Here is a 25,470-nt window from a genome sequence, read left to right as displayed (position 1 = left end):
ACTGCAGTAATAAAATCACTGTCAGCATGCACAGGACTTAAAAGACATTAATTGTTTGACTTACCCTACAGCCATCACCACTCCAATTGGCCTTTATCTCATCCCAGTACAAACAGTGAGCAGCAATAGTTGTGATGAAAACTGAGGCATTTGTTGAATTCACCCCTGCACCAACAACAGGCCTCACAAGAAGGTAGTAAACACCTACTTCTATTGTCATCTCCGTAGGGTTGAGCACCCATGTATACCTCTCTGCACCACACAAATATAACAGAATACTTTTCAATCTCTTGCAAAAAGTATTTTAAAAATTCTGTTGAAGTGTTTATACTTGTTAATGACCTTCAGAGTCACCATCTTGAGGTAGCTGGATTTGAGCCTCATAATTTGTATCATTAGGGTAGTCCTGAAAACCCAGGAGCAACTGCAGAGGTGTCTCCTCTGACGGGTCTAACTTGAAAACCAAAGATATATTGGGTGTAGTCACATTAATGACCACAGTGCTGAAGTTTGCCAGTTCCAGAAGAGTTTGGTTAACCTCTGCCATCTCTGTCCTTGGTAGGAGGATCTAGGAAATGAAGAAAATAAATACATTCTGGATGTTTTATATTTACAGTAGCTAAGCTTTTGGCCTTTATTGCTGAAAATCTTCTTTTACCTCAATCTCCTCAGTGAGGTTTGCCACTGGAATCACAGAGCCATTCATTTTGGTAAGAGAGAGAGACCCCACTGATCCACTGATATGCTCGCCCTCATGCCATGAGAATGGATTTATCCCAAAACTTGTCATCTGTGATAGGTACAAAAGTAAATAACGATTACACAAATCTAATCTTTGAATCTTACCTCACAAGTAGGTCTTTCGAGGCTGCCTTGATGAGAGGTGTCCAAAGCACACATCTTCTGTATATATACTACATCACAGGGATCTTTTGTACAAACACCTAGTTTTGCCTACCACTGCTATGTTGATAACTTGCAACTCTACTCTTTATAACAACCAGTATTGATTCTTGGCCTGTCTGGCACACATTTCAGCATGGTTAAAAGAACACCACCTCCAACTAAACCTACCAAAGTTTTGTCTTTCCAGCCAATCCAACAGTTCAGCACAATTTCTTCAACTCTTCGTCCAGGCCCTTGTAAATTCTAGACTAGACTATTGTAATGCTTTTTGTACATCCATCCGTCCAACATGTACAATCAAACTTCTATATACAAAAAGCAGAAGCAAAATTTAAATGAGTCCTAGAAAGTCCATGTTACATCTCTCTTAACTGGCTACCAGTTCAAGACACTGATACTTGGCACCTTCTTACCTCTGCTTCCTCTTACAAATTTACATCGACTCCAGTAGCCTGAGGTTGTTAAGATGAGTGATCTTCACAACCCTATCCCGATAAATGAACCTTATAACCTTATGGCGGCCTCCTCCTCTGTGATTTCTCTGGTCCTACCTCACATGCGGCCCCTCCGGTTTTGACTCAAAACCCATGTCTCATCCCACACTTGGTGACTAGGATGTTTTTTGCTTCTAGGTGACCTACTGCTGCATCAGAGCTGTGGCCCCTTGAAAATTCCCTCGCCTGTATCAGTGTTTCATTGGGACTGACTAGTCACAACAGATGCCTCCAACTAGGGTTCGGGGGCGCTGTACGAGGGCCGACCATTGTTCGACTCCTGGTCAAGCCTAGAGCAATGTCTGCACATCAACTGCCTTTAGAGGATGACGGTTTTTCTGATCCTCAAAACCTTCCTATCAGCCTTGGTAGGAATATGACCTGTTTGGACAATATGACAGTGGTAGCCTTCATAAATCACCAAGGAGGTCTCAGGACACACTTCCTCTACAGGATGGTGACACTAAGCCTATATGCCTTCCCCCCAATTGCCCTGCTCCCTCAATACATCAGACGAGTCAGAGAAGTCCGATGCTTGGTCCACCTGGTGGCCCACTCTAGAGAAACCAGATGTGGTTCCTCAAGTTGATTCAGCTGCTTTCAGCAGCCCCTTGGCTAATTCCACTTAGGAAGGACATCCTCTCCCAAGCGAGAAGCATGATCTGGCATCCCTGGCCTGAGCTGTGGAGCCTTCATGTTTGGCCCCTCAACAGAAGTCTTTACTAAAACTATTTACTAACTAACAATCTTTTGGAGGCTAGAGCCCTATCTATGAGATGCCTCCATGCCCTTAAGTGGTCCATGTTTTGTGTGCTGGTGTGCAGAATGAAGACCCGTTCTCAAGTGATGTGTCATTCATTCTAACATTTCTGCAAGAGCTATTGGACAATGGGTGCACCCCTTTTACACTCAAAGTATATGTGGCAGCCATCACAGCAAATCACACTCTTGTGGCTAGTCATTCAGTTGGCAAAAACAACCTCATCATTAAATTCCTGAGGGGTTCATGGAGATTGAATCCACCTCGTCCTCATACTGTGCCGACCTGGGACTTTTCCATGATTCTCAGCACCCTTCAAGGCCCTCCTTTGAGCCGCAGAAAAATTTTGATTAAATGGGATTCAACGCCGACTTATAGGCAGTCGGTTTCAACCATTTTGGCAGGCTGAAATGCCGTTTGTTAATGCAGCTACATTAGCGTGAACAAATTAGGCTTCAGTATACAGAGTAAACAGGAGTTTCCCAAAGGTGTTTTACATAACACCCATTCCCTTTATTCAGGGAAATGACGAGTGAGTAACCGGAGTCTTTCATAAGCACTTCTTGTGTTATTGCCTCTTTAGGATGACTCACATTTGTTAGTCACTACACATAGAACCAATAAATGTAAATTTGATCAAAATAATGGGCTTATCATCTAGTCAAACTTTCTATAAGAGAAGAAAGTTTAAATTGTCACTTATCTCACCCGCACATCTACTGGTTCATCTGGAGACAAAACATTGGAGCCCAGAGATGGTAGGATAAAACTGGCAGAGCTGTTGTTCTGAATTTTAAAGGTCTGTTTCTGAAGACCATCCGATGATATTCTGAAAGAGCACAGCAAAATGAGTCATTTTATTGCCTAGGCTGCAAAATAAAGACCCTATTAAAAGAAAAGTGAGTTTTGCCTTTTAGTTCAGTTTTGAGGCTGTCTATATGCTTGTGCACAAATACACTTTTACCATATATACTTCTATATATTCTTCCTTTCTTTTTCTTCCAGTAATATGTAACAAATTATCTTTTGCAAAGAGAGATCCATTAAAATGGTCCATGGGGCAACAAAATTGTTTTGACTAGCAGTAGCATGTAGAAATTGGCACTTTGCCAATCAGGATGTAAATTATAAGCTACTGGCTTCCTGTTTCAATGGAAAATTTGTTCAAATGTGTTGCATGTGTTCAATTGATCAGGTCATTTTCATAAGAGCTTTACCTTTTTATCCCCAACTTTTTTTTTTTTTCACAAAAAAAATCACTTTTTAATGACCTAATCATTTCATGACCCATTTTTCTCACATAATATCCTGTTTTTAAAAGTTACAATATACAAAATTTGTTACATTACGGGTTTTACATTTATGATTTAAGACAATAAATTCTTTGACCTCCCACCATTATTTGTTTACCTGTTGACATATAAACCAAAAGCCGAAGAACTGAGAATGATGGGCTCCTGGTTCACCTTTTTCCCAGTCAACAAGGCACTTTGAACATTGTCCACAGTGTTTAGTAATTGACTGGTGATCTCATTCTGTAGTAGAGGGGAATGAAAACAGTGTCAAGAAAGATGGTTTCGAATCAAAATATGGAGGAGGACTTAAATGTTGTGAAGTACCTGCTTAGAAGTACTGGAAGAAACTTTGATGATGTTACTGACAGCATCAATAATTGGCGTGGATGCTTGCAGTATTTGTTCAGAGAACTCCTTAGCAGAGAGCGTCAAGGAGACCAAGGACTTACTGAGGTTTGTTAGCAGATAAGTAGCATGTAACTGTAGTCAGAATGAATGAGTTAGGAGAGATGTGCTGTATGACTGCCAAAGTATTGCTACCATCTAAATTCATCTGAATGGTTCAAGAAGTACCTGAGCAGTATCTGTCAGCTCATGACCCTGTGTTGTAAGGCCTACAACCACATTAGCACTTATCTGCACCTCTGCTGGATTCTTTGGAGGGAAGGAACTCGTGGCAGCACTCAAACTCTGCAACATCTGTTCTCTCAGCTTTAGTTAGAAGAGGCATATGTGGTTAACAGATGGGTAAATAAAACATTTTCTAAATGTGCATATTCCCAATAGCCTACCTGTTTTTTGACACTGTCATGCTGTTCTTCAGGTAATGCCTCATTTAATCTGCTGGACACAGACTGGAACATCTGTGCCAGCGCTGCCCCAGTAAGTCGACCTTGTTGCTGTAGCTGAGACACCTGGTTGGAAACCAGCACCTGGAGATCTCCAACTGTGTGATTACTACTAGTGTCCTTTACCTGGAATGTGATGCACAACAACATTTTTGTCATTCTGTCCATCTTGGTTGTCATTCTTTTGGTCACTTAATTTTAAGGTCCAATTCTCGATATTAACAAACAGCTTATGCCTCAGTAAACTCCCAATTTGCTGCTTATTAATAGTCACTAATGTGGTTGTTAAGGTTAGGTATTGGTAAGAATTAGGAATGTAGAATATGGTCATGCAGAATGTGTGCTTCATACAGCCAATATGTTAATGCTGGTCGTCGATCACTCAAGTATAGTGGTTAGATCTGCTATTTTAGGCCTTTAGTGGAAAAATATAACATCTTGAAATTTGGCAGTGATTTATGCAATTTCTGAACGACACGTGGAACAGCTTTCTGAGAATTAACCATCTGTCTAATTAATTCAGCTGAACTGTATTGAAGTGTGTGTGTTGATGATGCTTATAAACCAATCAACTCAAATACAAACCCGAGTGGTTACAGCAGTGTCAGCCGTAACACCTTCTGCGTTCTTAACACTGATGTCCACCATCAGTCTGTAGTTGTTATGTTTATCCCCCAGAGGGAGGTAAAGTGACTCCACTGTGGGCTCGGCACCACAATAAAAATAATCACCTGCAAAATAGGTCAATGTACATGAAGTTAACCCTTATACCTATGGGTTGATTTTATATGAGGAAGAACCAAATTTAGAATAAAAATTTCTCACCCCTGGCAGTTTTGAAGCAGAAAATACAGGACCCGGCTTTGCAAAAAGATGGATCAACAGAGCAGCTGATCTTAAAGGGAGAGAGAACATCACCCACAAGAGGACTAATGATGCAGGAGGGAGGACTCAAGACGACAGGGGGCATAACAGAGTTGAGCGATTTGTCAGTAACATGAGTCGGCAATGTTGGCTCTACTGATGAATCCTCAATACTGGATGTATCAGCAATTGGAACAGTGTATCTAGCAGATCCAGATAAGCTGTCCTTGATAGCTAAGAGAAAACACATATTTGACATCAATCAACTAGGCCTAGTGTCTTAAAGGGGTCCTATTTTGCTTTTACACTTAGTAAATTTTAGTCAGTGTGTGGTGTTTGGGTATAAAAAAAAAAACATCTACAAAGTTATAAATCTCAAAGTCCACTCCAAAAGGAGATATTTAGCTTTTAAGAAATCCCTGTTAAAGAACTACAACGAACCTCTCCTTTGGATTACAGTGTTTGTTTTCCGGATGCTATGATGCTACAATGCGGTCCATTACAATATCATTCAAATAAATTCCGCCTATGGAAATTCAAATCGTTGGTGGGTGGGGAGGGACGAGGTGGGAGATTCGCCTAACTTTAGCCATGTAGCATGGACAGCAGCTTCTGGGATGCTTCAGAGAGCCGCAGGTCAGTAAAAGCCTCCTTTAGTGATCCAAATGTGTTTTGTAGGAAAAATATCCATATTTAAAACATAAGAATCACTTTAATCTAGTTTGCGCAGTTGTACACGGAACTTGCTGCTTTGGGAAGGGGCGTGGCAGCACTGAAATGACGTCAACACAGTGGGACTGCTAACCAATCACAATACATTTCGTTTTTCAGAAGGCGGGCCTTCATCAAACCTGGAACTAATAGAGCCATTTGTGCTAGCCTGGGGAGAAAGCTATTGTAATAATGTAAATTGTGTGAAAAATAATGCGTTTTTCAAACCACCAAGCATGAGAACATGTTCTAGTGCACCCCCAAAACAAAATAAGGACTTTGTAAAAGAGCATAATAGGACCCCTTTAAATTAGCAATTTGGAATGTGGCTAGCTTTTTTATTCAGCTTATTTTGATATGTGGCTATCTGTGCATTAAAATTCATAGATTTGTAAATGTGATTTCAGTGCCCAATCTCAAGGCCACTCTATATTTACTCTTCAGAAGAAAGGTTTTTGAAGGAAGATTAAAACAATTCATACCATAAACCACCACTGTGATATCCTGCTTTGCTTTTCGTAGTGCATCACTCTCTATGGTAAAAGAGCTGCTGTCCTCTGCTTTCTGTATCAAAGGCTTTTTCACTGACTCTGAGTGACAGTGACTTAGTGAACCCTGTGAGAAGATAATGTATGAGATGGTATTTTAATACACCATAGGTTGCTTATTATAAATACAATGCCTTGCGAAAGTATACATACCTCTTCATTTTCATGATTTGTTATGTTACTGCCTCCTGTTAAACTGCTTTAATAGATTTAAAAGATAATTTACTCACTTCTCTGTCATCCAAGATGTTCATGTCTTGCTTTCTTCAGGTGTAAAGAAATTATGTTTTTTGAGGAAAACATTTTTTTTTCTCCATATAGTGGACTTCTATGGTGCCCACGAGACTGAATTTCCAAAATGCAGTTTAAATGCAGCTTCAAAGGGCTCTAAACGATCCCAGCCAAGGAAGGTCTTATCTAGTGAAACCATTGTTTTTTTTTTTGTTTTTTGTTTTTTTATTACAATTTAGACACTTTTTAACCACAAATGCTTGTCTTGTCTAGCTCTGTGATGCGCATATGTACTCTGTGCCCTCTGGTTCAAGAAAGTTAGAGTATGTTAAAAAACTCTTATTTCATTTTCTCCTCCAACTTCAAACTTGTCCTACATCACTGTAGCACTAGGTCAGTACTTCTGCAGTGATGTAGGATGATTTTCGAACTTGCATTCCACTATATGGCGAAAATTCCTGAAATGTTTTCCTTAAAAATATTTCTTTACAAATGAATAAAGAAAGACATGAACATCTTGTTAAAATACTGTTTTTTTTCTTTGCCATTATGATGTATGGAGTGTAGACTGATGTGGAGAAAACTTAATTTAAAGCATTTTAACATAACAAACATGAAAAAAATAATGAATACTTTCACAAGGCAATGTATATTAGAAATAAAGTATAATAAAAATATACTTTTTCCACAAGTTGAAGCTACAGGATTAATCACTTGCATGTCATAAGACAACATAAAAACACTTACTGTAAAGTCCTTTCTGCTCTCAATGTACCAAACAATTTTTTGACATCCTTCACACTGCACCTGTAGATTAACACCGTCAGCGACGTTTACTGGATTGCAGTTGGAACAGCTAAAAAATAAGGAGATTTAGTATACACTGGTTTCAATGTAGGCTACTCAACAGAAATGACAACAAATCTGAACATACAATTTGATCAAATTGTAATCGGTTACATGCTTACGTAACAGATAGCTTCAAATTTTCTCTAGGAATGACAGTGATGCATCTGGTTCCGAACTGTGTGACACCATGTGACTTAGTATGTACAGTATACACAGAGAAACTGTACACTGGTGGAAGACAAGCTTCGGATATCTCATAATCTCTGTTTTTCACTTCATCGGAACAAGGGCAAGCCTCATCTACAAAGAAAAGAGAAACAAAGAAGTAAACACCAGTTTGTGCTGTGTGGAATGTTATTAGATCAATCCAGAAAATGTGTAACCAAAGCAATTTTGATAGAGCAACACACTATGACAAAAACATATTTTTCTACTGACAACTATTCAAAAATATGTGTTCTGACTAAATTAATTGCAAGCGACATTAAAATCATGAAGCTGACTGAGTAACTGCTATTGATATGAATGAGTATGCTAACAGATTTCTCCAGGTATTATAGACCTCATATTATTTGTGATTTAGCAATAGTGGTACTTACAGCATTTCCAGATAGCACTGTCATCTTCTAACCCATCAACATATAGCTTGACGCTGGTAGTGCCGATGACTGGAACCTCTGGATCTACAGTGATCTTTAGATCACTGGCTCTGGCAGTTTTCACATGCTCACTGATCTGTAGAAATAATGTATAATGGATGTGCTGCATTTTTTAAACAAGTTAGACTCTAATAACAGCGTCTGTGGAATCCTTTACTACAGAAATTAATGTTCTGTAGTTAACAACATCTTACATAAATGTGACACTGGACCACAAAACCAGCCATTTCTTTAAATCGAAAAACTGAATAAAAAAGCTTTCCATTGGTGTATAACTTGTTAGGATAGGACAATATTTGAATGCAACTATTTGAAAATCTAAAATCTGAGGGTGCAAAAAAACTAAATATTGAGAAAATCACCTTTAAAGTTGTCCAAATAAAGTTCTTAGCAAACCATATTACTGATATATTTACAGTACGAAATACAAAATATATTCATGGAACATGATAATTTTGACCCATACAATATATTTTTGGCTACTGCTACAAAACATACCTGTGCTACTTAAGACTGGTTTTGTGGTTCAGGGTCACAAATGCATAGTTTGTTTTGAGTGCTAATGACAGACTCTGGATCACATACCATGTCTTCATCATGTTGTTTCACTGTTTCATTGTGACAGTACACTGTTGTGTTTCCACCATCCATTTCCATGCTTGAGAAGGAATTCTCTGCTCTGACAACAACATTTAATTCGCCTAAATGAAAAGAGATAAAAATCAGATTGAAGAAGCTCCAAGCTATGTGATTAAAACACACACTGCATAACCAGACATAAGATAATGCTCTATTAATAAATCCTATTAATACTCATGCTGTTTAAATTTAATGTCCACATACTTTTGGCTTTCTAGTGTATGTGTAAATGAGTAAGAGCCAGAACCTTGTATTGTGTTTGAGATGAGGAAAACCTGTGGGCTTCCTTGCAGCATCTCATGCTTTTCAGAAAAGGTGTGATTGGCTCCAGACACCAGAAAATGTAGTTGCATTGGAGCCCCTTGAGCCAGAGACACATTGACATAGAGGGCATGGGGCGGGCACTGCTCATGCTCCGGTTCTACATCCACTGTGAGGCCTTCCACTGGCTCCAGCAAGCACAGCTCTAGGATGGTGGAGCGATCCACAGCTGTCACCCCATTGAGAGCCACAACAGTAAGCTGGTGGCAGCCTGGTCCTAGCTGCTGCTGTACCTCTGGAGATATGGTGATGTTATGGGGAACGATCCCTCTGATAGTGGAAGTGGAGGCCAGCTGTGTATTTCCAAGCTGAATTTTGTATGTTACATTTGTTCCTGGAGGAGGTAAACATTCATTTACATTTTTTTTACTTAAAGCAATAGTTCACCTAAAAATGGAACTTCTGTCATTAATTACTCACCCTCATGTCGTTCAATGAACTTTGTTTATCTTCGGAACACAAATTAAGATATTTTTGATGAAATCTGAGAGCTTTCTGATCCTGCATAGACAGCAAAGCAACCACCATTGGGGCATTGTTAAAATAGTCCATGTGACATCATGACCTTAATTTTATGAAGCTATGAGAATACTTTTTGTGTACAAAGAAAGCAAAAATAACGACTTTTTTCTCTTCTGTGTCAAAATTGTTGAATAAAGTTCCTATTTGCATTTTCTTTGTGCACAAAAAGTATTCTTGTAACTTCATAACATTACAGTAGAGCCATTGATGTCACATGGACTATTTTAATCATGCCCTTACTACTTCTCTGGGGCTTGAACGTGGTAGTTGTGTTGCTGTCTATGCAGGATCAGAAAGCTCTCAGATTTCATCAAAAATGTATCCGAAGATAAATAAAGTTCATCAAAGGTTAAAAGGTGGTGCAGTCAAGTGTAAGTATACCCTTAGGGCCAAATTTACTAATCGGCAAATTAGCTTTAAAGTGTATTTCCATAAAAGCGCCAACGGGAGGGGAAAATTCTGGAGGTGATTTACTGACAAGGTGCACATTAAAGAACACAGATGCATCTCATTTCCATAATGACCAGTGCAATCTACCAAGAGCAGCATAGATTACTGCCTGTTTTAAACAAAAAGTTATAAATTGATTTGCATTTTAATGAGTGAAATAAATATTTGATCCCCTATCAATCAGCAATATTTCTAGCTCCCAGGCGCCTTTTATACAGGTCACAAACTGAAATTAGGAGCACTCTCTTAAAGGGAGTGTCGTGGAGTTTTAGTGATCATGGGAATGCTGAGGAATCAGCCCAGAACTACATGGGAGGATCTTGTCAATGATCTCAAGGCAGCTAGTCACCAAGAAAACAATTGGTAACACATTATGCCGTGAAGGACTGAAATCCTGAAGCACCTGCAAGGTCCTCCTGCTCAAAAAAGCACATGTACAGGCCCATCTGAATTTTGCCAATAAATATCTGAATGATTCAGAGGAGAACTTGGTGTTGTGGTCAGATGAAACCAAAATCAAGCTCTTTGGCATCAACCCAACTCACCGTGTTTGGAGGAGGAGGAATGCTGCCTATGACCCCAAGAACACCATCCTTACAGTCAAACATGGAGGTTGAAACATGCTTTGGGGTGTTTTTCTGCTGAGGTGACAGGGCAACTGCACCACATCAAAGGGACGATGAACGGGGCCATGTACCATCAAATGTTGAGAACCGCCTTCCTTCATTGAAAATGGGTCGTGAATGGGTATTCCAGAATGACAATGACCCAAAACACACAGCCAAGGCAACAAAGGAATGGCTCAAGAAGAAGCACATTAAGGTCCTGACTTTAATCCCATAGAAAATTTGCGGAGGGTGCTGAAGGTTCGAGTTGCCAAACATCAGCCTCGAAACCTTAATGACTTGGAGAGGATCTGCAAAGAGGAGTGGGACAAAATCCCTCCTGAGATGTGTGCAAACCTGGTGGCCAACTACAAGAAACGCCTGACCTCTGTGATTGCCAACAAGGGTTTAGCCAAGTACAAAGTCATGTTTTTTTAAGGGGTCGAATACTTATTTCACTAAGTAAATAAAAAGTAAAAAGTCAATTTATAACTTTTTTGAAATGCGATTTTTTTTTTGGTTATTCTGTCTCTCACTGTTCAAATAAACCTCCCATTAAAATTATAGACTGATCATTTCTTTGTCAGTGGGCAAACATACAAAATCAGCAGGGGTTAATAGAATTATTTTCCCCACTGTAGAAACACACTAGCATAGCAAAACTGTGGCAACCTAGTATTGTAGTGGTGAGTTTTAGAATGGCCTTTTAGAAATTGTAAAAATGCTAACTACATTCCCTTTTTGACAAAATAATGATAATAATAAAAACATTTATGTTTACCTGCATCTAATGCCACTTGGATACTCAAAGGGTTATTATAAAGTGCTTTGCAGCTGGAGTAGTCTGTGGATTGATTCATGCTGTGGCACTTTATAGTCCCAAACTCTCCAAGCAGTTCCTGGATAGTGATGCTTTTGTAGGCGCTCACATGCCATTCACTAGTACTGCACTCCACCATGACAGTGTACACTCCAGCGTGGCTGTACTTATGCACCACATTCTCCATCCTAAAAAGAGTTTCCACAGTCAATAATTTTCCCTTGTGAAAAACTTGTGCTTAATTGTATTGAATGTGCACTTGTAGTGTTAAAAGCATTTAATTTTTTTAGCAAAAGAAAAGGTGAACTTCATTACGTTTCTTAATATACATAGCAGTAGACTTTTTTTTTTAAATGTGTATCATTATATTTTTAATAATCTTTTGTCTTGCTTTAAAGAATTAGTTCACTTCCAATACAAAAATATACAGATGTACTCACCCCATTGTCATCCAAGATGTTCATGCCTTTCTTTCTTCACTCCTAAAGAAATTATGTTTTTAGAGGAAAATATTTCAGGAATTACCTCCATATAGTGGACTTCTATGGTGCCCGTGAGTTTCCAAAATGCATTTTAAATGCAGCTTCAATGGGCACTAAACAATCCCAGCCAAGAAATAAGGATCTTATCTAACGAAACGATTGGTAATTTTTCTAGAGTATGTCGAAAAACTCCCATTTAAAGGTGCCATAGAATGCATTAAAACAATATTTTAAATTGTTCTCTGATATCTACATAGAAGGTATATGGCATAGGCAAAAATTCTACAGAAGCGGTTTTACAGGTCCATTTACAACCCTAGGATTTGTCCCTAGAATGAAATGCTCTGTTATTGCCTTTTTTGGAAGCTTCATGAATATTAATTAGCTCTACTTTGGCTGTTTCACTGAGCTGCTCATCTCTGTAGCTTGCACATGGATAAAAATTATATATTTAATTAGGAGCTCTAGCCGCTTTTAATATGCGGTTTGTTGAATCTGCCGTTTTGAATCGCTGACATTTTAGTCTCATTACTGTGATCGCATGTGCTCTGTGTAAAGTTATAATGCAGAGGGAGTGCTTACTTACCACACAAGTTCAGCTGCTTGTCAGTGATACTCGGGATCTGTAAATCATTCGAGTAGTAAGTGAAATCTTCTGTACTGCAATGTAACAGGCTAGCGCTAGCATTAAGCTAACCGTGTCCCTTCAGTGGCTTGCTTTGTTGTACTGATGTGCTGATGTTACCGATGATTGGGCGATGCAAATGTTGGGGGTGTCACTATTAACAATCCCGGCATTATTGCGTAACAGTCGGTGTTATGTTGGAATTAACCTATTTTTCGGTGGTCTTTTGCAAACACTAGATTTATATAAGAAGGAGGAAACGATGATGTTTGAGACTCATGGTATGTCATGTCCATGTACTGAACTGTTATTATTTAACTATGCCAAGGTAAACACAGTTTTCCATTCTATGGCACCTTTAATTTTCTCCTTGAACTTCAAAATAGTCATACATCGCCGTTTGACCTTCTTTGCATGTTTACTTTGTAAACACTGGGTCGGTACTTCTTCAGCAATGTAAGATGGTTTTAAAGTTGAAGGAGAAAATGAGATGGGAGTTTTTCGACTTACCATAACTGCAGGGGCGTCGGACAGGGGGTAATAGTGGAACAGAGTAACAGGGGCCCTTGGCGAGGGGGGGCCCATCGCGATCCCCCTTCCCCCCCAGAAATTTAGGATTGCGATCGCAAAACAACCAAATCCCCCCCCCCCCCATTGTGTGATATTGCGATTGCGTACAGTGCAGGTAAACCTAACTCCACGATCTCAAGAGACGCACTAGCGACCAAGGTTGCAGCCTTTAGCCTCCTTGTTAGTGCGTCCGCCTCCCATGGAGGAGACCCAGGATCGAGACCCGCTCGGAGCAGGTGTGGGTAGAACCCAAGTGAGAGGGGTAACATGAATATTTTTAGTTAGAACGTAATGTTCACATAGACTCCATTATATATACCTGATGTTCATGATGGCGCCGCGGATGGCAGCCTCTGTGCGTAGCTCTCCAGTTGTTTTAGTGTTTTTGTTAGTTTTTCCTGTTTTTTGTTTTGCAAACACAATCAGTTTTACCCGGGATGAACTGCTGAACATTCGGCAGAACACACCACAAAACTTTAAACCGGTTTTCAATTATTCGGACGTTTTATTTAATGTTGTAGTTGGCGGAGCGGCGGCGCTGATCAAGCGATACAGGACGCACAGACATGGAAAACGAGCCGGCGCGCTCGTGAAGCTCAGACAGCGCGGTCTCCGCACATCGTTGCCAAGCATACATCTGGCAAATCTCCGCTCTCTTCCCAACAAAACGGACGAACTCTTCCTGCTCTCCCGGTCTAACAAGGATTTCTCAAACTCTGCCGCTCTGTGTTTCACGGAAACCTGGCTGAATGACGCGATACCAGACAGCGCGATCCAGTTGCCGGGCTACCAGCTGTTTAGAGGCGATCGCAATGCAGAATCAACGGGAAAATCGCGTGGCAGCGGGACGTGCTTTTACATCAATGAAAGGTGGTGTACAGATGTAATAGTTTTAAAGAAGATGTGCTGTTCTGATCTAGAAGCACTCTTCATTAACTGTAAGCCGTTCTACTCGCCGCAAGAGTTTTGCTCGTTCATTCTCGTGAGCGTCTTCATTCCTTGGCAAGCGCACGTGAGCCTGGCTTTGCAGAAACTCGCTGATCAGATCACCGCGACGGAACAACAATACCCGGACTCTGTTTTAATCATTCTTGGGGATTTTAACAAAGCAAATCTCTCCTGTGAACTGCCAAAATACAGTCAACATATTACATGTCCAGCGACATTAATATATTGGACCACTGTTACACCACAATAAGGAATGCATATCACTCTGTCCCACGGGCAGCTTTGGGACTCTCTGATCACTGCCTGGTTCATCTTATACCAACATACAGGTTAAAACTTAAATCTGCTAAACCTGTAGCAAAGTCTGTGAAGAGATGGACCAACGAAACAGAGCGGGCTTTACAAGCCTGTTTTGAATGTACTGATTGGAGTGTTTTCGAGGCTGCTGCTACTGATCTGGATGAGCTCACAGACACTGTTACTTCATATATCAGTTTCTGTGAGGATTTATGCATTCCTACCAGGACTCATTTAACTTTCAACAATGACAAACCATGTTTCACTGCAAAACTCAGACAGCTTCGTCACGCCAAAGAGGATGCTTACAGGAAAGGGCACAGTGTCTTGTATAAGCAGGCCAAATACACACTGGAAAAGGAGATCAAAGTGGCAAAGAAGAATTATTCCGAAAAGATAAGGAATCAATTCTCTTCCAGTGACTCTTCATCAGTGTGGGACAGCCTGAAAGCCATCACCAACTACAAGACACCATCCGCCTGCATGGTGGAGAATCAGCAACTGGCAGACGATCTGAACGAGTTCTATTGCAGGTTTGAAAAAACTCCATTCACACCTCCAACAACAGCCCTAACAACACCGCTCTCCCCCACTCTGACAATCCACTTCAGTGAAAGAGATGTTCGCCAGGTCTTCAGACAGAACAAAAGAAGGAAGGCACCAGGCCCTGATGGTGTGACACCAGCCTGTCTGAAAACCTGTGCTGACCAGCTGGCCCCCATTTTCACTAATCTTCAATTGGTCTCTGGAGATGAGTGAAGTACCGAACTGCCTCAAACGTTGGACAATCATTCCCATTCCAAAGAAACCCAAAATAACAGGACTCAACGACTACAGACCTGTGGCGCTAACATCTGCCGTCATGAAGTCGTTTGAAAAACTGGTTTTGGCTCATATGAAGGACATCACCGGACCCTTACTGGACCCCTTGCAGTTTGCTTATCGAGCAAACAGGTCCGTAGATGATGCAGTGAACATGGGTTTACACTTCATCCTGCAGCATCTGGATAAATCAGGGACTTATGTGAGGATCCTGTTTGTGGACTTCAGTTCAGCATTTAACACCATCATCCCAAACCTCCTCCTTCCCAAACTATCTCAGCTCTCCGTGCCCACCGCTCTCTGTCAGTGGATCAACAGCTTCCTGACAGACAGACAGCAGCTAGTGAGGCTGGGAAAATTCTCATCCAGCACCCGGACTATCAGCACTGGCGCCCCTCAGGGTTGTGTTCTCTCCCCACTGCTCTTCTCCCTGTATACGAATGACTGTACCTCTAAAGACCCCTCTGTCAAGCTCCTGAAGTTCGCAGACGACACCACACTCATCGGCCTCATTCAAGATGGTGATGAGTCTGCTTACAGACAGGAGGTTAAAGAGCTAGCTGTCTGGTGCAGTCATAACAACCTGGAGCTCAACACGCTCAAGACTGTGGAGATGATTATTGACTTCAGGAGAAACCTCCCTGCTCTCCCCCCACTCACCATCATGAACAGCACTGTTAACACAGTGGAGTCATTCAGGTTCCTTGGCAATACCATCTCCCAGGACCTGAAGTGGGATGTTCACATAGACTCCATTGTGAAAAAGGCCCAGCAGAGACTGTACTTCCTCCGCCAGCTGAGGAAGCTCAACCTGCCACAGGAACTGCTGAAACAGTTTTACTCTGCCATCGTTGAATCCGTCCTCTGCACTTCAATTACTGTCTGGTTCAGCTCAGCTACTAATTCTGATCTCAGAAGACTACGTCGCATAGTCCGGACTGCTGAGCGAATCATTGGTACAACCCTTCCTACCCTTCAAGATCTCTACTTATCCAGAGTGCGCAAAAGGGCTGGCAAAATCACTCTGGACCCCTCACATCCAGCACACTCGCTCTTTGAACTGTTACCATCTGGTCGGCGCTACAGGGCACTGAGCACCAAGACGACCAGACACCGGAACAGTTTTTTTCCCCAGGCAATCCATCTCATGAACACTTGTCAGTAAACGTGGAACATGCAGCACTATTATACACTTTATTAATCTATTCAGTATTTATTAATACCTACGTACATCCAATTTTGCACCTAATATACCTGTACCTAGTAATGGCATACTCTGTATATTGTGTTTTTGCTATTTTGCACTTTGCACTTTGTCTTGTGTACTTGTATATTGTTCTTTTTTTATAATCTATGTCTTGTCTTGTCACTGTCACTCTATTGCACTGTGGAGATGTTGTCACTAAAACAAATTCCTAGTATGTGTAAACATACCTGGCAATAAAGCTCATTCTGATTCTGATTCTGATTTTTAATTTTAGGGGGGCCCCTTAGCTGAGTCAGTGCACGGTGCCCAGAATTCCCAGCGAGGCCCCTGCATAACTGTATTGACCCAGATTACATAAAGTACACATGCACATGGCAGAGCTAAAGAATATGAGCATTTGATGTAAAAAAAAAAAGTATATAAATTTTAATTTTTTTTAGAAAATGACTGATTGTTTCACTAAATGTATTTATTATTCTGGGATAGAGCCCTCTGAAGCAGCATTTAAACAGCATTTTGGATGTTCAAACTCGCGGGCACCATCGAAGTCCACTACATGGAGATAATTCCTGAAAGGTTTTCCTCAAAACACATAATTTCTTTACGACTGAAGAGAGAAAGACATGGACATCTTGAATGACAACGGAGTATATTATCTGAAAATGTTTGTTCTGGAAGTGAACTAAAGGTGGATTTGAACTTGGGTTGATCGCATCAAAAGGATTTCAGCATGTGCTTTACCATCTACACCACTAGAGCTGTTATTCAACAATCAATTTTTATAGTGTTGACTAGCCCATTCACACATTGGTGGGTGGAATTAGCATAAATAGCCCCGGCCAACAAGGCGGGCTATTTGAGCTTAGTGTAAATAGACACTCCAGTTTTTTTCCACAATGGTTGACATATACAGAATATTTTCAATATCTACCATGTGTAACATGCAGAAGGGTAACACTTACTCTTCTGGACTGTAATTATCAATGATGTGTCCATCTCCAGCATTCAGTGTGCATGTGAGGTTGCCTTGAAATGGATGCAGCAACCACTTCACTGTCATGGTAATGTTGTCAAAGACAGCAGCCAGCTTGCTCATCAGCAAATGAAGAGCTACAACAAGAAATGCAGAGAGTTAATATTATCCTAAAGTCAAATTGTTAATGTCGTTTAAATAAAAAAGAAATACAAGTTCACGATTACATTAGATGTTGGGGAATTATTTTTAGGAATTTTAAACTTGGACAACTTTCTTGTGTCGCAGCTAATGCTTATGTAACTTAAAATGTTCTTTTGACCAACAAGTCTAAATATGTGAAGAATTGTGCAACTGACAGACACACATGAACCCATGCAATCAGACACGTAATGGGGTAATAAACAGTGTCTAAAGGCCACAGTGTGTAATACATAAGAGATAATAATTTACCATAATTATCATTATCAGATATGTGTTTTTATGTAAGGAAAGTGTAGTGTTACATCATGTGTCAAACTGGGTTGGGACAAAATTGTTCTGACCATCTTTGCAGTGATATTCCACTGACAAATAGCTTCCCAGCACAGGGCACGGCTCTCCAAAAGATGAAATATCGGCAGCAGCCTGACACACCTGCAGTCCGTGGCAGTGCTCTGAACAGAAAATAAGAAGCAGAATAGTTTTACATTCACTGTGCAAATAATCTGTAGCATTAATCACTAAACACTGATGAATAGACAATTGTACATGCTCATATAAACCATCCCTCTGTAAATATTGAACTCAAACATACATTTTATTATTATTTTCTTTTTATGGTTAAAAAGCATGTAATCTGATAGTTCTTGAGAGCTTTTGTAAATTGTTAAGAGGCTTTTTGTACTATATTGCACTGTGCAAAAGAAAGGGCACTCTGTTAAGCCCATATGTTCCTCAATAATACACTGTATAGGTTTGACACTGTTTGCTTAAAACACATATATACATATACAGTTGAATTCAAAAGTTTACATGCACCTTGCAGAATCTGCAATGCCTCTATGTTATTTATTTAACCAAAACAAGAGATCATACAAAATGCATGTTATTTTTTTTAGTACTGACCTGAATAAGATAGTTTACATAAAAGACATCTACATGGTCCACAAGAGAAAATAATAGTTGAATTTATAAAAATGAACCTCTTCAAAGTTTACATAAACTTGATTCTTAATACTGTGTTGTTACCTGAATGATCCAAATCTGTGTGTTTTTGAGTTGTTCATGAGTCCCTTGTTTGTCTTCAGAAAATCCTTCAAGTCCCAAAAATTCTTTGGTTTTTCAGCATTTTTGTTCATTTGAACCCTTTCCAGCAATGACTGTATGATTTTGAGATCCATCTTTTCCCACTGAGGGCAACTGAGGGACTCATATGCAACTATTACAGAAGCTTCAAATGCTCACTGATGCTCCAGCAGGAAAAACGATGCATTAAGAGCCAGAAGTGTAAACTTTTGAACAGAATGAAGATATGTACATTTTCTAATTTTGCCTAAATATATATATTTTATTTAATACTGCCCTTCAGAAGCTAAAGAAAATACTTACATGTTTCCAAAAAGACAATGCATTGTGTTTCCTTCTGAAGCGTCAGTAAGTGTTTGAAAAACACAAAAATGTATTTGTGTATTTGATATATCACTAAACAAAAAACCCAGAGCTGTGGATCATTCTGATAGCAACACAGTATTAAGAATCAAGAGTATGTAAACGGGGTAATTTTACAAAAATGTAACTATTATTTCCTCTTGTGGACTACATGTAAATGTCTTTTATGTGAAATATCTTATTCAGGTCAGTACTAAATAAAAAATAACATGCTTTTTATATGATCCCTCTTATTTTGGTAAAATAATTGACATTTTGCAGATTCTGCAAGGTGTATGTAAACATTTGACTTGACCTGTATATAGTGGAAAGTGGGAAAGTTGCACTGGATGTACCTGACACAGTATCTACTATATCCACCCAGCTGCACTCCTCCTGCTGTGGAGATTCATGTGAGGGAGCGTGGCTTCTCCTGCAGTAATGTACCGTCTTCCTGCCGTAGAAGCTGTCATCAATCTCTATCACTTGCCCAGAGCCACACTGAAGCGTAGCATTATGATCAACGCAGGCTAAAGAGCGCCCAGACTCTAAAAAAGATCAATCAAATACCACCTACAACCAACCAAACCGAATCAAAAAGGTATTTTTATATAAAGAAAGAAACCAACCAAACTCGCAGATGAAGTGCATCTCCTGACTGCAGTTACTGGTGGTTTCCCACTGAAATCCATAATTTCTTCTGATGTAGCCACAGGATGCGTTCAGTGAGGGCTCCTGGAGCCAGTTGGAATAACTAACATCCGAGCCATCCAACCAGGACAAGGGGCCTGAGAATGAAAAATAACAAAATAAAACCACAAATTCACATATTTTTTCTTGTTGAGATCATTAAGAATGATCAGGCAACTATTTTAAGGAAAAATACATTTCATATTTCAGTATCAGTAACAGTGTCAAATGTCTTTCTTCACTAAATCAAAAACAAAAACTCACAAATTATATTACTTCTAAAGATCAGTTATTAGTGTCAGAATCAGATGATCTAAAATCTACAGCTGAGGTCAAAAGTTTACATACATCTTGCAGAATCTGCTAAATGTTAATTATTTTACCAAAATAAGAGGGATCATACAAATTGCATGTTATTTTTTATTTAGTACAGACCTGAATAAGATATTTCACGTAAAAGATGTTTACATGTAGTCCACAAGAGAAAATAATAGTTGAATTTATAAAAAATTATACTTTTTAAAAGTTTTTTAATGATCCACAGCTGTTTTTTTTTTTTAATTTATTTTGTGATAGTTGTTCATGAGTACCTTGTTTGTCCTGCTGTTCTTCAGAAATATCCTTCAGGTCCCACAAATTCTATGTTTTTTCAGCATTTTTGTGTATTTAATCCCTTTGCAACAATGACTGTATGGTTTTGAGATCCATCTTTTCACACTGAGGACAACTGAGGGACTCATATGCAACTATTACAGAAGGTTCAAACGCTTACCGATGCTCCAGAAGAAAAAGTCATGCATTAAGAGCAGGGGGTGAAGACTTTTGAACAGAATGAAGATGTGTAGGCTACATTATTTTTTTTTATTTTGCCTAAATATCATAGAGTTCAAGGGTTCAAATACACAAAAAAATGCTGTAAAACCAAAGAATTTGTAGGACCTGAAGGATTTTTCTGAAGAACAGCGGGCAGTATAACTGTTCAGGACAAACAAAGGGCTCATGAACAACTACTGTATCATTAAACGTGTGTTGGATGATATGGATCATTCAGGTAACAGCACACTATTAAGAACACTATTAAGAATCAAGTGTATACAGTATGTAAACTGTTGAACAGAGTCATTTTTATAAATTCTCTTGTGGACTATATGTAAATGTCTTTTATGTGAAATATCTTATTGAGGTCAATACTAAATAAAAAATAAAATGTAGGTTGATCCCTCTTTTTTGGTTAAATTTTGCAGATTCTGCAAGTTGATCTCAACTGTATGTGTTAAAAGGTACTTTGATTTTGTGCTGGTGCTGGATTTAAACAGTTGAGCACAGACTGCATTCTCTTTGCCTTGGTGCTTATGATAGCCATCCATAAAAACAGAGGCAAATCTAACACAAAAGGAGACATGGCAATAAAGGATGCTTTTATGTGCCTGAAAAGGTCTTTGTAAAACCGGAGATTGGTGTCAGGCCACAGAACCATCAACAACCTGCTGCTCTGTAGAGATAACACAAATTAGCTAGTGATAATGGTGGTAATGTTAAAATGTAGGTGACTGAAAAATAGTTTATCTGTGCATGAAATGCAGCTGACATAAGAGATAAGACATTGTAACTGTCAGTGTCTTGTCAGCTTATTCAGATAAGACATCACTGACAAGCAGGGTTAAATATACATATACAAACATTTAGATATATTTAGAATAATTGCTTTGTTCATTATGTCAATTGCAGCATCAGACTACTTAATTGTACAATTCAATGTAAAGTATTTAATGGCGCAGCTTCTAATTAAAACAAGTTAGGTTTCTAAATAAAACGTAACTTAATGGGGTTTTTTTTATCACCAGAAACTTTACGTTGGTAAAACAGTAAAAAGTCTTTAAAGGAATGGTAAAGAAACTAATAAAACATACCTTCAATGGCAGCAGAGTCCAGGGTGAGGTTGGTGGAGACAGGAGCAAGTCCTATCCACCAGTCCTGCTCTGGCTGCAGGTGTTTTTGGAGAAACTGTTGTGTTTCATCATTCTGGATGAAGGCTAGATGCCCACCACCCCGTTCACACCAAGCTTGAGCACTTAAGAAACCTCGCTGCAGAGCCACAAACTCATAGCAGGAGCTCTCAAATGCCTGCTGGTGCTCTGGGCAGGAAAGTACCTCCTCATCATCACTCCAGATTGAGATGACATGAAAACTCACTATTAGGAACAGAGTGTAGAGAGCGTGATTGACCATCTTCATCCTTCACCTGTACATGACCAGCAGCAGCCTGAGTCCTCTGTTTTTAAAGGCCACTGACATCCGCCTCCTAAATGAGAGTCTGATGTCACCAATAGACTTCAATCACCAACAATGGCTTGGTTGCTTGATGGCTGGCCTTTGTGATGTGCTCTTAGATGCATTAACACAAAGTATCCTACTGCATTGTGCCCCTGTGTAAATAACACTGAACCACTGATGTCTACATCTACAGCCTGGGCAGACAGAGATAAGACAAGTATTGAATTCAAAAACATAGCTGGCATCTAATCCTCAACTACGATTATTTTACCAACACATATACAATTTAAATCTGACTTTGCTTGTTGTTTCTACTGACCATTCAATAAAAATCCAAAATACAATTGAAAACATTTTCTAAGGAAAAATGTGAGTGGTGGGTGGGTTCCGTGGATGTACAGCAGATGGTTCAGGTCTATCCCTTAGTATTAGATACGTTCTAAATTTTTCAAAATGTAACTAATATGCATGTTAACTTGTTAATAAGTTATAATAAGAAATGTTATATCTAATTTTAGAACTGTCACCATGACAGTGCAATGACAATGACTATAAACATGATGATTTAAGCAGCTTTACAGCTTAAACAATATACAATTTTTAACAGAAGGAACATAAAAATATAAGAATCACATTTCTACTTTTAAATCCTTCAAAATTGGCATTATTCACTTCTATTTTAGGTGCCTCAACGTAACCTCCAAAACAAGCCCATGTTTTTATGGTAATCAGCTTCATACCAAAAATAGGAATAGAATAATCTGATTTCCTTTCAGTATGCTCCTGTTGGGTACAGGTAAGATGCTCCCTGTCAGGCATATGCATTACCTTCTGCTGGTCATGAGTGCTCCCTCTGGAATAAAGTACTCTGTGTGCGATGTTGTTGGGTACAGGCATACTCTTTGGGGTACTGAAAGGTACGATTGCTTCTTTTGTGGTGTCAGCTGGCACAGGTGTTTCTTGTGAAAAAAGGCCTCAGGCTTCTGCTGCTTCAGAGGCTCAAGGATGCTCCGTTTTTTCTTTCAGTATGGACTCACACTGGGGTTTCCTGTTTAAAAGAAGTTTGACACAGGTGCTGCCTCTGGGGACTCAATGGGCACAGGAACTGGCTCTGGGGTCCCAGCATCCACAGGTGCTGTCTTTGAGGACTCAGCAGGTTGCTGCCTTTGAGGACTCGGCAGGTGGCACTGCTTCTGTGGACCTGGCGAGAACAGGGACTGCCTTTGGGGTCCCAGTGTCCACAGGTGCTGCCTTTGAGGACTCAACAGGTGGCACTGCCTCTGTGGACTTGGCAAGCATAGGATCTGTCTCTGGGGTCCCAGCGTCGACAGGTGCTGTCTTTAAGGACTTGGCAGGTGGCCCTGCCTCTGTGGACCTTGCAGGCACAGAAACTGACTCTAGGGTTGAAAGTTGAAAGTTTATTTGCACATATAACATTTAAAATACAGCTTTGCAAATTCAATAAAAAAGAAAAAAGAAAAATACAGGTAAATACAGGAGCTGCCTCTGGACACTTGGCACTTGGCAGTTGCAGGAGCTGCCTCTGTGTATTTGGTAAATACAAGAGCTGTCTTTGGGAACCTGGCATGTACAAGAGCTGACTCTGGGACCCTCTGTGAACTCAGCGGGCAGCATAACCTTCTCTGAGGAAGTTTCCACAGCATCAGACTTTGGAACCTGTTATGCACAGGTGCTACCTCTGCGGACTCACCAGGGATAGCCGCTGCCTATGTGGACCCAGTGGGCACAGGAGTTTCGTCTGAGGACTTGGTAAATACAAGAACTGCCTATGGGCACAAGTGCTGGCTCATGTGGACTCAGTAGGTACAATAGCTTTCTCTGTGGAACAGGCAGGAAAAGGATCTGCCTCTGTTGACCCAGTGTCCACAGGAGCTGACTCTGGGACCTGGTGTGCACAGGTGCTACTTTTGGGGACTCACCAGGAACAGGAGCTGACTATGTACACCTGGTGGGCACAAGAACTACCTCTGGTTTCCTAAAGTGTACAGGAGCTGATTCTGGGACCCAGTGTGCACAGGTGCTGGCTTTGAGGACTCAGCAGGTGGTGCTGCCTCTGTGGACCTGGCAGGGACAGGAACTGCCTCTTTGGGCCCTGCATCCAAAGGAGCTGACTCTGGGACCTGGTGTTCACAGGTGCTCCTTTGGGGACTCAGCAAGTGGTGCTGGCTCTGGGGACCTGGTGGGCACAGGTGTTGCCTCTGTGAACTTAGTAAGTACATGAGCTTCCTGTGGGGACCTGGTGTGCACAGGTGCTTCCTTTGGGGATTTACCAGGACAGGCGTTGCCTCTGTAGACACAGAGGGCACAGGTGCTGTCTCTGTGGACTTGGGACTCAGTGTGTACAGGAGCTGCCTCTGGGGACCCGACGGGTACAGATGGGTTTCAATATTAGAATTAGTTACTTCCTGTGAATGAGAAACATTCACCTAATCGCTAGCTTAGAAAATTGCTGAGTCATTTCATGTCTACTTGCAGGTTTTAAGAATAACTTTATGTTATTGTGTCTGCATGAGGAAGTTGCTACTGATGATGCCAGAAATGTGCAAAAAGTGAGATGGCCCCTATAGCAGATCCTCATCTGAGCTCATGGTCATACTACTGTACCAAAATAATTCAGTTCTCGTAGATCAAAATCAGTTGAGTTATCAGTTAAGGCAATACTTAGGAAAGACATTATAAAAATATACTTTGTAAAAAGTCTTTGAAAAGACCCTAAAATTATTATTAAAACCAACATTATCACAACCAACAACTGAAAATCTCAAATAACATTGCTGATTCACAGCTAACCCTTATCAGAACTGTTACTCTTTTAGTCTGGGGAAAAGTGCATTGATGTTGGTGTACTGGCAAGCTTCATTTATTTGTTTATCATGCTGGTACATTGATTGTGCAATTTGCCTTCATTCATAGTAATTACTGTTACTGTTATTTAGTCAGGCAACAATCAAGCCATTTGATTGTTTTTTTAATTTTACTATCAGGCAAAAGTTTGGAATCATTATTTATATTATTTTTATTTTTATGTTTAAATTAATCAATAAAGCAAGAAAGCAATCAATACTTGACCAGTAGTGCACATTTAATTTTTCACAATTCAGGCATTTGAATTCATTCTTTTATTATTAGATTGTGGATGTAGCGGTAGCCTATTAACTTTTTAATATCTAAAAATGAAAATGTACAAACGTACTACATCAGTGAGTACGTGTATACACTGTATGCAATATAATGTCATATCTGTTCAGAAACACAAATATCTGAAGCATTTAAAAGCAATGGCAAAAAGGCTCCACTAACTCGCTGAAATGTTCTGCAGACTACCAACTTCCGTGCACTTAGCCCAACTGATGTATTACCTCATATGACCTCCAACTGTTATGTAATCTTTCACAAACGCGACAACGCTC

The 25,470-nt window shown here is 40.0% G+C and overlaps 1 protein-coding gene across 1 annotated transcript in view; it reads right to left on the bottom strand.

The window, feature by feature from the left end:
• pkd1l2a (polycystic kidney disease 1 like 2a) overlaps window positions 1–21,994 on the bottom strand; it is a 30,608-nt gene extending 8,614 nt beyond the window's left edge. Inside the window, exons 1-22 of the mRNA XM_073835773.1 lie at window positions 21,676–21,994; window positions 19,705–19,863; window positions 19,432–19,623; window positions 17,992–18,102; window positions 17,436–17,583; window positions 11,484–11,710; window positions 9,052–9,459; window positions 8,751–8,866; window positions 8,106–8,241; window positions 7,626–7,806; window positions 7,405–7,513; window positions 6,361–6,493; window positions 5,129–5,401; window positions 4,889–5,034; window positions 4,247–4,429; window positions 4,029–4,166; window positions 3,780–3,935; window positions 3,571–3,695; window positions 2,869–2,989; window positions 659–790; window positions 343–568; window positions 65–252 (exon numbers count right to left, since the gene is read on the bottom strand). Of these exons, the coding sequence (XP_073691874.1) occupies window positions 65–252; window positions 343–568; window positions 659–790; window positions 2,869–2,989; window positions 3,571–3,695; window positions 3,780–3,935; window positions 4,029–4,166; window positions 4,247–4,429; window positions 4,889–5,034; window positions 5,129–5,401; window positions 6,361–6,493; window positions 7,405–7,513; window positions 7,626–7,806; window positions 8,106–8,241; window positions 8,751–8,866; window positions 9,052–9,459; window positions 11,484–11,710; window positions 17,436–17,583; window positions 17,992–18,102; window positions 19,432–19,623; window positions 19,705–19,863; window positions 21,676–21,994 (3,927 nt within the window). The remainder of the gene's footprint in view (window positions 1–64; window positions 253–342; window positions 569–658; window positions 791–2,868; window positions 2,990–3,570; window positions 3,696–3,779; window positions 3,936–4,028; window positions 4,167–4,246; window positions 4,430–4,888; window positions 5,035–5,128; window positions 5,402–6,360; window positions 6,494–7,404; window positions 7,514–7,625; window positions 7,807–8,105; window positions 8,242–8,750; window positions 8,867–9,051; window positions 9,460–11,483; window positions 11,711–17,435; window positions 17,584–17,991; window positions 18,103–19,431; window positions 19,624–19,704; window positions 19,864–21,675) is intronic.
• Window positions 21,995–25,470: the final 3,476 nt, after the last annotated feature.

The sequence above is a fragment of the Garra rufa genome, chromosome 3 (assembly GCF_049309525.1).
Source record: "Garra rufa chromosome 3, GarRuf1.0, whole genome shotgun sequence".
NCBI lineage: Eukaryota > Metazoa > Chordata > Actinopteri > Cypriniformes > Cyprinidae > Garra > Garra rufa.
The sequence above is the reverse complement of the archived record's forward strand: the minus strand, read 5'-3'. Positions and strand labels throughout refer to the sequence as shown.